General features: G+C 37.3%; 1 protein-coding gene across 1 annotated transcript; it reads right to left on the bottom strand.

Annotated features, from left to right (window-relative positions):
- Positions 1-3,321: 3,321 nt before the first annotated feature.
- On the bottom strand, positions 3,322-5,800 carry LOC112042323 (uncharacterized). The gene is made up of 2 exons (XM_024076692.2): positions 5,039-5,800; positions 3,322-4,830 (listed from the first exon to the last, which is right to left on the bottom strand). Exons 1-2 carry the CDS (start codon positions 5,544-5,546, stop codon positions 4,499-4,501), a joined length of 840 nt encoding a protein of 279 aa, XP_023932460.2. The 5' UTR covers positions 5,547-5,800; the 3' UTR covers positions 3,322-4,498.
- Positions 5,801-12,948: the final 7,148 nt, after the last annotated feature.

Here is a 12,948-nt window from a genome sequence, read left to right as displayed (position 1 = left end):
TTGGATTTAATGTTAAAGTTTTATTCCATTTTTGATTTGATACTTTAGTTAGTACCACCAGCGTATACGCTGGCGGTACTCATGGTTTTAGTCCCGGCCCGTCTCGTACAGCTCCGCCGGCTCCTGCGGCTCCGCAGTCGGGCGCCGGAAACAAGTCACCGTTACCGCTTCTCCTCCTAGACCGCAAAGACCTGTGTCCCCATCTCTTGGATTTAGGTCACATATAATCTCAACTTGAACCCCCTGGTATTTTTGTCTCAGTTGGTGCATTGGTCTGGGTGTGATGCTCACTGAAATGCACCCTTGTCAAAATTTTTGAAAATTTGATGCTAAATATCTCCCAAACTGAAGGAATTATGGAAAAAGTTACTATAGAGGTCTGACCAAAAGTCATATATGGAGTTTCCAAATATGCCCTTGGATTTGACATTTGACCTTTATTTCAAGGTCAAACAGGCCAAAATTTTCTAAAAATGGGAATTTTCTGCAAAAAAAGAATTGTTTGTGCCAATTTTCAGAAACTACATAGACCTAAGCTTTCATATTACAGTGAGGGCTACTATTTAGGGACTCCCTTCATCTTCGTGGGTTTGGGGTCAATCGGTGCATTTTCACGGGAGAAGCAGTCATTTGATGCCAAAACTAAAAACTCTGTAATTGTGGAACTGTATACACTAGAGACGTCTTGTTTTTTGCATGAAGTACAGCTTGTCAAGCACAATACTGGAGGTGGTGTCCATTTTCTTATTTTCCATACGGTTTAGGAGTTGCACATTATTAAATAGTACAACAATGCAATATTCAGTAGTTAACATAAAATGAAAAAATACTCCCAAAATTAGCAGAGATACACCCATAGCATTTGAATAGGAAGTCATTAACTAGCAATCTAACTGTGACCTTGATATTGACCTTTGACCTACTTTTCATGATGAACTTCACTTTGCAAGTTTTCTGGTCCTTATATCATCAAAACTAGCAGAGATACACCCATAGTTACCATTGAACTTGAATAGGAAGTGATATACTGACAATCTTAGAGCACATTCCCATAGATTAAGATCGATCTTACTTGATCGACCTAACTCCCTGCAGTTAGCCAACCACACACAGAATTTAATTATCCCCTTACAGCTTTTAGTAGGCAGGACAGGCACTTAAGCCAGCTAAGCTGACAGTAATCTAGTGAGACTCCCCATGGGGATAGATCGATCTAAAATCTGTGGAAATGGGGTCTTACTGTAACTTTGAAATTAGCCTTTGACCTTCAAATTGATCTGTGACCTACTTTTCATAATGAACTGCACTAAAAAAAATTCACTCCCTTATATCTCCAAAACTAGCAATAGTTGCTATTGATCTTGAATAGGAAGTCATATACTGGGAAACTTTTACTTTGAAATTGACCTTTGACCTATTTTTCACCATGAACTGTAGTTTGCAAATTTTCCCACCCTTATAAAATATACTGACAGAGAAATGCCCATAGTTACTATTGAACTTAACCCAAATATAAACAAACTTTGAAATATTGTTTCCATTACAGTTAGAGAGGAAGTCCTACATTCACAATGATACTACATCCTTGTATTTGACCTTTAACTTTTTCCCACCTGATTTAAAAATATAATAATTATCTATAAAAAATGATAACCCTTGTTTACTGCATTTCATGCAGCTTGTCAACCTCTCCCCCTTCTTTTTCCTTCCCATTCGAATGTGCTTACTCCAGCTGGTGGTACAATACCAGGAGGCGGTATCGCCTCTCTGATCCTCTAGTTTAAATGGAATTTTAATGGCATCTGCATTGCCTCATTTCACACAAGAAAATGGCGGGGTGTTTTGTATCGTTTTTGTTTTAGCTCCACAAGACATGATTATGACTGTTGGGGATTTTCAAAGGCGCAGAGAGAATCTCTAGATATTAATTTTGGCGGGAAAATCCCATGGAGTGCCCTTATCTTGGTTTTTCTCCCTCTCACGTCCCCTTCCTGATGTTAAGTCAAAGTGGAAGCTCATTGTGAACCGGGCCAGAATGTATCAGTAAGTATACCGTTGGACGTGAAAAGGGCCTTCCGTGCACACAGACAGACCCCCTATCACATAGAAGGCCAGTGGCAGTTGACCAAGTTGTAGTTTCTCAACTAAAAATTCATTTTTAAATAAAATTTTTCAAAGAAGCGCTTTTCATGAAATAGATTCACAAACTCCTTGATACGTGCAAACTGCTGGGTGTACGTGTATTAGCATCTCTTACTGAAATCGTCACGATCACGTGATAGGTGCACGTCATATACCTTCCCCCACTATCTCCAGTAGATCTATCAGTGTGTGACAAGTTGAATAAAATTTGTTCATAAAATTTATAATCATGCAGTCACGTGTTTCGTCTGATATCATAACACGTGGAAAATAACGAGACTTGCTATCGAGGCGTGCCCCGTGATTTCGAAAAATAACTTTTTCTCGTTAAAATTAGAGAGGGGACCTGAGTGGCTTTGTTTATCGTTTCTTATTAAATTCATCTATTTATTCCACGGATGTGTAGCTGTAAGGCTTACGCGATCTTGTGAACTCAAGGTTTGAAGACTATAGTTGAAAAGGGGAAAAGGCACAGTGGGCTCATTTGTGAAGAAAAAAAAGGACAATGCACCAGCATAAAGTACGGATCACTTCATATCGAGTAATAACAATAAAGATCGAATTCTTCATGACACAGATTATTTCTCTTTGATTTTCTTCCAGGGAGAATGTGGGAGAAAAGAATATTTAAGGTTTAATTGCTTAATTTTAACGCTCGTAGAACGGGTTAAGTATATTACGAAAGCGACAATCACATTTATTTAGACACGGTGCGTGTGTACCGTGTGCTGGAGTTGGGCTTTTTGTCCGACTTTTAAAAAAGATCCGCCCTTCAGTTTACAGTTTCTCAAGTCTGAATTTGTTTACGAAGCGCTGTCTCCAAAAAGGCTCATCGGGGGAGATTTTTTCATTTCAAGATCCTGTTATAAACTGGTAAACTTCCTGTTCTTCATGATTCAATCTCGACCTGTTAGGGAATTCCTTTTGAAATACAAATAGCCGAATACGGGTGACAGTAGGCCCATTATCTGTTTTTGACGCAAATTCTACAGAAATTAACAACGTTAACAGTAAAAAAAAAATAAAATAAATAAAAATAAAAATAAATAAATAAATAAATAAATAAATAAATAAAAAAAGAACAGAAACCGCAACATATTGTGATACAACCCAACTTGTAGCAAAAATGTATCCTTGATGAGTCTTTGGGAGCAACGGTTGTTGGGTAAACAAATGATGTAGAAATTTATCATTTTATTTCATCATATAAATATATACATATGCTGTAGTCATTGATATGATAATGTAAATCTCGATCATGACATAACCCTTTTACATAAAATCATGCGCGGCAAAGTCGGAATGATAAATGACCTCCAGGTAAATTTAAAAAAAAAAGAAAGAAAGAAACGACTGAGTAAATACATTGACAAGATTACAGCTTATTTGAGACTGATAAACGACCTGACACTGATAGCCGACTTGACAAAATACACAAATACACAATACGACTCCTCAACTCTCACAGCAGAATTTTTTTCTAAGTCTATTGTATATTACTAGTAGAACTGGGATATCTGAATTCAAGAAAAATGTGCTTAATAAGAATATCTTACAACTGTATAGGGTGAAACTTAATACAAAGATAATACCATTACTTTTATTCTATTTACTTCTGGCGCGCTCGTCATAAATTAAATCTCTTCATATCTGAAGTCGCATACTTCTGATAATTAAATGATACTTAATTAACTTTTGTATTAACTCTGATATTTCACAATGTAGCGCATCAGACCAGGAAGTATAGTGTAGTAAGTTCCCCCTTATTGTCCCGTCAGGGGAAAAGTCTAGAGATAATAAGTAAATCCTGGTGTAAGCAGGTCAACTTCCCGACCTTCCTGCTTCAACCTGAACGTTGGAAAGTCCCGTTTGTAACAGGCCTCAAACATTGGCGAGTGGGTGGGGAGGTTTTTCCAAAACAAAATGGCGGACTCAGTCCCAATCAACATGAGCAGAGTTAGATCTTTACCCCATAAAACTATTACAATATGCTGCAAATAGATCCACTTTCCAAAAATGAATAAATTAAAATCTATAGCAAAGAAGCGGAAGGTGTCAAAAGAATTTGCCAGCCTCCTTTTTAATGTCCTGGATCCTCCATAAACTTTATTATCGTACTTCTCCTTTAAGTACTCCGATATATAATATTATACTATATACATAGGTCATATTATGGTGGCGTCCTCTTTAATTACAGTTTCTATCACTTTTCTCGCACATGCTTCATCTGGGGTAGTACCGAGTAACAGAAGCGGGAAGCTGTGTGTCGATGCCAGTAATTCTGTCCCTGAGCCTAATAGGACTAGCTTGTGTCAGTTGTATTGAGCCTGTCTGGATAAAAACTAACAACATTAATTCATCCATAAACTATTTCTACTTTTATTTCTCGGCCTTCCAGTTGCGTCCCGAAACAAGCGTTGTCATTCAGCATCTCAGTGATAATATTTCTCAACTTTTCCATCCCCACGTCGCTTGTCAGTTTGGCGGCTGTGACGTCGTCCGCTTCTATATCAAAAGACATGGCAGGCAGCTGCTTTACTATGACTCTGCAGTTTTTCACGTGAAAATTGGACTCAATCTTCTGGTTTAGAACCTGGGAAAATGTATCACCGTTGGGACCTGAGTCCTCTTTGTTTAATAATTTCACAGAAATTCTTTTCACCTTGCCTGTGGCACCTTGTTCTTCTTCTGAAAAGTGAAAGCATATGTTTGAATACTTTAAGTAAATAGACGAGTATCAATATTTTATAATCTGGAATCAAACAATATAGCATAGTGATGTAAACAAATAAATAGATGTGAGCAATTTGATTATTCACATTTCCGTGAATCATTTAAAAGTTTATTGTTTATTATTTCATTAAGGCCGTTTTTTTCTATTTAACGACATCGTTACCTGTACATGTAGAAGTTTGTTGGTGAATGTGCACTACCGAGCCAGGGCCGTAGGTGTGGTGGTGAACGTTAACGGTCTTAAATTTGTCCCCAACGTGAACGCCTTGGCTCTCCTTTACAGTGGCGGTGAAATTACTTTGGCGACTGAAATTCGGAGAGGACGAAGCTCTCCCAACACTACTTCCCATAGAAGACAGCGAATTAGCACCAGGTTCCGCGGTCTTGCTCTGTTTTCCTTGACCAACGCTGGCTAGGACGTCCTCTGTTAAGATGTCTGCTTCGAGTGCAGATAGCCGACAAGACGAGACGTCGGACCTTGTCGATGAACGCTGACTACCGTAGCCATCATCCTTGGATACTGGGCGTTGAGCCTTTACTTCTGTATTTTTAAGTTTGCGTCTCAGCTGTTCTATACCTTGTTTGAATTCATCGCCATTTTCATCACTTTCATCCTCGCTGACATTATCTTCGTCGCTCACTTTAATATTTAAGGGCGTTTCCTTATTCATCTTATTCCTTTCAAAAACCGAAAATTAAATGTAGACAGCTCAACAAGTGTTAAGTTCGATTCTGACTTGGAAGAAGGAATGTGAAAGTATTTATCCCATCTAAAACTTCCTGCTATCTGTAATCGACACTGTCACAGTTACTGTTTATCAACAGTTAGCTATAGATAGCGTGCAACGTGACAACACCCGAGCTCACAGATAGCGATGTGTCAGCTACCTATTCAGGAAAGTGCAGTAGTGAGTGAACATGGCAATTTATCAGCAAAAATATTGTTCGCTCGAACGAATGGCTTCTCCCTTTTATTACAAGCAGACGTGATTATTATTGGCTGGTGACGGGGGGAATTTTAGCCCCCCCCCCCTTTTTTTTTTGCGTAGAAAGGTTATGCAATTATTTCTGGTCTTGGGTATCACTTTACGCACATCCAATTAATCCAATTAATTAATCTTAATGGATAACCCAAAATAGGCTAGTTTTTTGCCTAATCGAAAAGTTGTTTCCAGCTTTCTTTTACACTCAGTCATTTAGGCACCGGTCATTATTTAATTCGGAGGGGGTGGGGTGGAGGAAAAATGCCCGTATGACAAAAAATTCGAGACTCCCCTCTGATAGCATTTATATTTTTCGGGACCCACTTCCGTATCGATTGAAAAATTCGGGTCCCCCCTCAATAAAAATTATAATCCTAATTTGTTACTGGAAATAAATTGCTACTTGCATTAACGATTTCTTTTTACAGAATATTTCAAGCAAAAGATGCATCATTTGAAATCCAAGTACTGCGTGTTGCCAGCTTTAATTAAACAGAGTTGATCGTGACTTATATAGAAAATATATCAGGCAAACTAAAGCTGATAATTAAAAAAAAAAAAAAAAAAAAAAAAAAAAAAAGAGGAAAACAGGTGAAAGAAATTTGTGATCTTTTGACTGGCTAGTAGATGGACTTAGACAACTAAGGCAACTGAGGCAATAATAAGTACAACAAATATGATCAGAGAAGCATTACATACAAAACTGAGATTTCACGTAGTCGTAGAGCCTCTTAAAGACATAGTCCAACAAGGATATGATAGTGAATATGTACTTCCTGAAGTTAAAAAGGCTACACTGTATATTGAGAAGTTGGAAGCACCACTTTATATGACTGCAGTGTTAAATAAAGTAGCAAAGGTAAAACAGGCTGCCTTTCTATCTGAATGGAAGAAGGCACAGCCAGCAGAAATTGATAACAGTTCTATTAAATCGTCAAGCGATTATTCAGAAAATGATTTTGAATGACTTAATAAGGGTGATGAGCATAGATACTGTTTGTTCAAAACAGTTTTGTCCTGCCCCGTAAAGGGGTTCCAGTAATTAATTATATAAAAGTATTATAATTATATAAAAGCATGGCATAAAAAGTATGTCAAAGACACTCCATTCATGTGGATATTTTAATGAAAAGATTCTTGTTAAAATATAATGATTAAAAAAATTATGAATGTAAACATTGTTGATTTTTCTCTTCAGTGTAGGCACTCTATAATAAGACAGGGTTTAACTGTAGATACAGAATTTTTTCCATTCATTCTTATGAAAGGAACCTAGTATATTGAAAAAAATTGAAATATATAATAAAAATTAAATCAGACAAGATTTGTTAATAATTCAACACAATAGTGTAAATATACAATGCTGCAGCTGCACTCCGTCAACGTAACACAATCAATAGTCTTACGACTTCCACCCTACTAGTTAGAACATATCTTTTTTTTTTTCAAATGTGTGACGTCATTATTGCCCGTACTTTGTACAGGCAAGCCCTGTTCTATACATTGACCCACTTACATCAGCCTTACCTTGATCTGTATGAATCTAATGGAGACCAGACTCCCTCCATGTACAAGGAGCCTCAGTTTCCAAATTAATTCAAAGTTTTTTTCTTAATATTTAGAAATTTATATGACATATTGTAAGAAATTTCATTCTTTGAATTGCTCAGACAAGATGACACAAAGATTTTATTCGAAGAATTATGGCTGGTCTTGGCTGGTTTAAGAATATTTTATAAGCATTTCTTGATCTTGTATGAAATTATTATCGAATGTTTAATTTTTTTCTCTAAATCAGTGACAACGTTCATGTATTTTGATCAAGGTGGAGGAAGTTGCAATATAAATAGATAGCTCAGTTCATGTGATAAGAGGTGCTGTATGTTGTACCCATGATACGTGTATGAAGGGTCCAGCACTGTATTAAGACCATGAGGGCATTCACAACAGACGATCCTTGGATCTTGTGATCCGCGGATCAAATATGGCCATCCCTACATGAAAGAAGAGCTGACTAATTCACTAATGGTCTCCCCACCTCTGAATGCGCTGTCCTTGCAGGGGTCTAGCGATTAAACCTCAGAGCCGAGATTAAATCCGTTTAATGGTGCGTGCGGAAGTGGGGAGACCATCAGCTGATTGTCGGCGTTTTTTTAATGTAGGGTCTGCTATATTTGATCCACGGACCAGTAGTTCCAAGGATCATCTGTTTGAATGCCCTCCATGATTACAAGTGTATGGGTTGTTTATTTAGCTTGCATTGGAAGTTCGGGGGGGGGGGGGGGGGGGGGTAGGTTTAAAATATGAGATTGGCCAGTGAATGGTTGGTAAGAAGTAGGAGATAATAAAATAATTTCTTATCCTGAGAAGTATTAAAGAGGCTGTTAGCTGGTACAAGGAAATATTGTCAAATTGAAGTTATAGGTGACTTATTTATATTTTTAACATCTTTTAGGAGCACTCATATATATTGTACATGTTGTTCGATGGATGTTTTGTATACAGCAAAAGCGATACGAAACACCCCGCCATTTTCTTCTGTGAAATGAGGCAATCAGCAAGACAGCAGATGCCATTAAAATGCTGCTTAAAGTCATAATAACTCTTCGTTTTGGCCAAAAATTGGATTTTCCTGGAAAAAACGGCAATTTTCCCGTACTTACCAATGGCCAACGACCCCATTCCTGCATTCAAAGTTAATCCAGGGTTTTTTTCCTAAACGTACGGTTTTTTGTTAAAATCTCTTAAGAGATTTTAACTGACGGAGCTCTCTCTGACATTGCAAAGTCACTGGTGACCTACTTAAAACTGCGGGAAAAGCAGACAACAACAACACTATATAAGATTCATGAGACGTGCCCGCTGATTTCAAATAATAACTTTTTCTCGTTAAAATTTATCGTTTCTTATTAAATTTAATTATTTATTCCGCCGATGTCTATGCGTAAGGCCCCTATTTTACACAGACCACGAATCCCACGAATCACCAGGAATTGACAAATTTCAGGATGCGTGAGGATTCGTGAGATTTTGCCAATTTTCTGGTCTAATTCGACACGCTCACGAATATTCGTAGGATTCGGTTGGAATCGCACGAATATTGTCCAGAAATTCAATACGATTTTTTGGAATCGGGAGTTCGTGGCCAAAACTTTGAACAGCTCAAATTTTTTGCACGAATTCCCGATTGATCAAGAATTCCAAGAACTGACTACGATTATATACGAATCTGTTAAGAACTTTACGAACTGATTACGATTCAACCACGAATCCTGAAATTTTCAACTCCTGGCGATTCGTGGGATTCGTGGTCTGTGTGAAATAGGGGCATCAAAGTTTTTGCCACCAATTCCTGTTGGTCAAGAAGTGCAAGAACTGACTACGAATATATACGAATCTGTTAAGAACGTCACGAACCGATTACGATTCAACCACGAATCGTGAAATTTGTCAATTCATGGCCATTCGTGGGATTCGTGGTCTGTGTGAAATAGGGGCATAAGGCTTAAACAATTTTGTGAACTCAAGGTTTAAAGACTATAATAACCTTGCGCGCGTTATACGTCACAGGTCTTGCGTAACTACCCACGTGCTACGATTTTTCCCTTGGGGGGGGGGGGGGGGGGGGGCAGCGAGCGGCCATTTTGTACAGGAGCAATGTATAGATGGGTGAAAACGATACGTTGTTTTTAACCAAAAACGATGTCCCCGGGGCGAAACTGCCAACACCAAAAGTAAAGGAGCATACCAACGTTGTTTTGAAACGATGTGGTTAGCCTGTCAGTGACGAGTTAGGGAGAAAAGAGCAGCACTGATAGCAAGGTACTGTATACACGTGAACCGGCAAAGTTAATGATGATTTCATGTTGCAAAAGCATAATTAAATCAGTTAGTTATTTTCCAAACGATATTATTTGAATAGAAGATACGTAAATCAAACTAACAACAATAAACATTTTTGATGACATTGAAAATCAAAACCTGCGGTGCACGATAGGTTGAAGAGGACACTGCCACAGCAAGTAATGCATGAATTTTGTTACACAACACCATATGCTTGTGTCATTGTTAACTCTGTGGTATTATTACTCAATTTACTGCTCAAATTAATACCTGATACTATTTCTCAGGCTACCAAGTACAAATCAACTTATTTTGTGGCAATTGACCTCCATGTTCCATCTTGTGTGCAGGTTGTTTATTATTATTATTATTATTTGTTCAAGCACATTTTAATAAAGTGTCTATGCTTTAACAAATGAAATTTATGCTGAAGTTTAAAAGATTAAATCATCAGTAGTATGTACAATTAAAGCTATTAATTTGATTATGCATATTTGATTTTCAATTATCTTGATTATGATATGAGGTTTCTGCATTTTTCTCTTGCCCTCGATTCAATATCTAACAAGTAAATTGATAGTGCTTTATTACAATTTTTGCTTTATACTTTCGGATGTAAAAACTGTGTAGCAGTTGGTAAAGCTGTAGAGATTGATGTGAGCATAGATCAGGGGAAATGGTATTAGAGAAACTAGGAGGACAAGACATAGATAATGTACTAGTAGATCCATCATCACAGCAAGGATCGATGGTGTGATCTTGTCCTGAAGCTATGCCACAAGTTTTCAAACTGGTTGAGTCCTTACTAAGACAAGCTGCTGTGGTGTGAATCGCAATATGTATTGTACATTCAGGTTATACGTGGCAGATTTATGACAAAAGAGACCTTCAAAATATACTTCAAAGAAGTTATTCTAGCATCTATGCCTCATCAAAAGTACACAGTTACAGTGACTAGAACATTGTCTGCAAATAGTGAGGCAGTGAAGGCTGCAAGGTGCCATTGTTTTTCAGTATTAAGAATGACAGTATCTGTTATTTATTTATTTATTTTTATTTCTCATTTTTAATGGGAGGGAGACTCACTTTGTTCTTTCTATGCCCATTCAGTTAAGGGTTGATGGCAATATATGGTAAATCTGTCATGCCTGTATGTAGAATTTCTCTGGCTCAAATTTCTACATTTATTGGGCGCATTATGAAGTTTCCTGACTGATTAATGAGGTTACTTGTAGAAATATCTTGCTTACACACATTTTGTGATATTTTTACTACTTTATACATATGATTATTCACATCTCATGAGTGGTGTGTGAAAGGTACTTGGTATTTGCATTTTAGAACTGTAGATCTGTGTACCAGCAGGGTTATATTTCATATATCTGCGAATGTTTCTTAAAATAAGCTTCATGTTTGATAATTAAATGGTTTGAAATAAATAAATAAATAACCCAAATAAAATCAATTCATTTTATATTTCACATAATTTGTTTTTATTATTCTTCTAAGCATTTAATCATAACATCTCCCATCATTATATACTGTTATTGTGTAATAACATTGAAAGTTTCCAAGTTTTTATTAACAGGTTAATGCTAACGTATTACAAATGAATGTAAGCATAAAAGCGTATTTCCTTACTCAAATGTATCAAACGTACCACTGGCATAATACCGGTAAAGATACAGGTAAAGATGACAGCATTGATAACTGGGTTTACAGCGCTGTTAGTGCAGCTTGGTTAGTGTCAGATTGTTATCTGATAAAGTTTGCTACTAGTACCTGAGAACAAAAGGTCTGGCACTTGACAATCAAGTTGATAAAATCACAAAACACCTGTAGAAAATAGAGTATACCCTGTACCTGCCCAACATTGATTTGTTCAGATTCTTGACTAAGGGGTGCGTTACAGGTGTCAAGGGCCAAGACTTGAACTTAGGGGTTTGGCATGTCACTGGGCATTACCCCCGATTTCTGTCCAAATCTAATAAAGCCTCAGTTGCTTAACTTTCTCCAAATTTCCAATATCTACAGGTTGTGTTGTTTAATGTTTGGGGTCTCTTCTCTGTCGGCGGTTAATTGGGGACACCTGTGCGGCCTGTCAACGCACCTAGATTCACTTTTGCCGGTGCCACATTTTCAATTGCCGTAAATATCAAATTCATGAATAGAATAAGGAAAAATGAAAGTTATGAAAAAATGTTTGGAAGTACCTGTCACCTTCGCCACAGTAACCATATGGGCTGTGATGCCCCCCCACCACAGGCGACACCTTGCGGAGCAAGCGTGCGTAATCCAGGGTGCAACTGAAAATAACCTTGACGCGCGACCTTATTGAAAGAGGGGAAGGCACAGTGGCCATATTGATGAAGAAAAGGACAATGCAACACCATTAAGTACGGATCACGTCATACCGAGTAATGAAAAGATCGACTACTTCATGGAGCAGGATTTTTTCTCTTTGATTTGATTCCAGGGGGAATGTGGGTGAAAAGAGAATTGAAGGTTTAATTGCTTAATTTTAACGTTCGCATAACGGGTTAATTACGTTATGAAAGCGACACTCATGTTTATTTAGACACGGTGCGTGCGTTCTGTGTGCTAGATTTGAGCTTCTTGTCCGACTTTTTAAAAAGGTCCGCCCTTCATTTTACAGTTTCTCAAGTCTGAATTCGTTTACGAAGCGCTGCTTCCAAAAAGGCTCTTCGGGGGAGATTTTTCTTACTAAGATCCTGTTATAAACTGGAAAAATTCCTGTTCTTCTAGATTCAATCTAGACCTATTAGGAAATTCCTTTTGTAATACAAATAGCCGAATACGGGTGATAGTAAGCCCATTAACCGTTTTTGACACAAATTCTACAGAAATTAACAACGTAAACAGTAAAAAAAGGGAAGAACAGAAACCGCAGCAGAAATACAGCAGAAATGTACACTTGATGAGCCTTCGGGAGCAACTGTTGTTGGGTTTAAAAAATAAGGTTGGAAATTATCATTTTATTTCATTATAAATACATATGTTGTAGTCATTAATATAATAATGTAAATCTCGATTATATCATGACATGGCAAAGTCACAATGATAAATGACCTCCTGGTAAATTAAAAAAAAAAAAAAAAAAAAAAAAAAAACGACAGAGTAAATACATAGACAAGATTACAGCTTATTTGACACTGATAAACGACTTGACACTGACAAAATACCAAAATACACAATACGACTCCCCACCTTTCACAGCATGTTTTAC

Source organism: Lingula anatina, chromosome 1 (genome assembly GCF_051362555.1).
Source record: "Lingula anatina isolate TDL-2025a chromosome 1, LinAna3.0, whole genome shotgun sequence".
Lineage (NCBI taxonomy): Eukaryota > Metazoa > Brachiopoda > Lingulata > Lingulida > Lingulidae > Lingula > Lingula anatina.
This window is presented reverse-complemented; position numbering and strand designations above follow the sequence as displayed.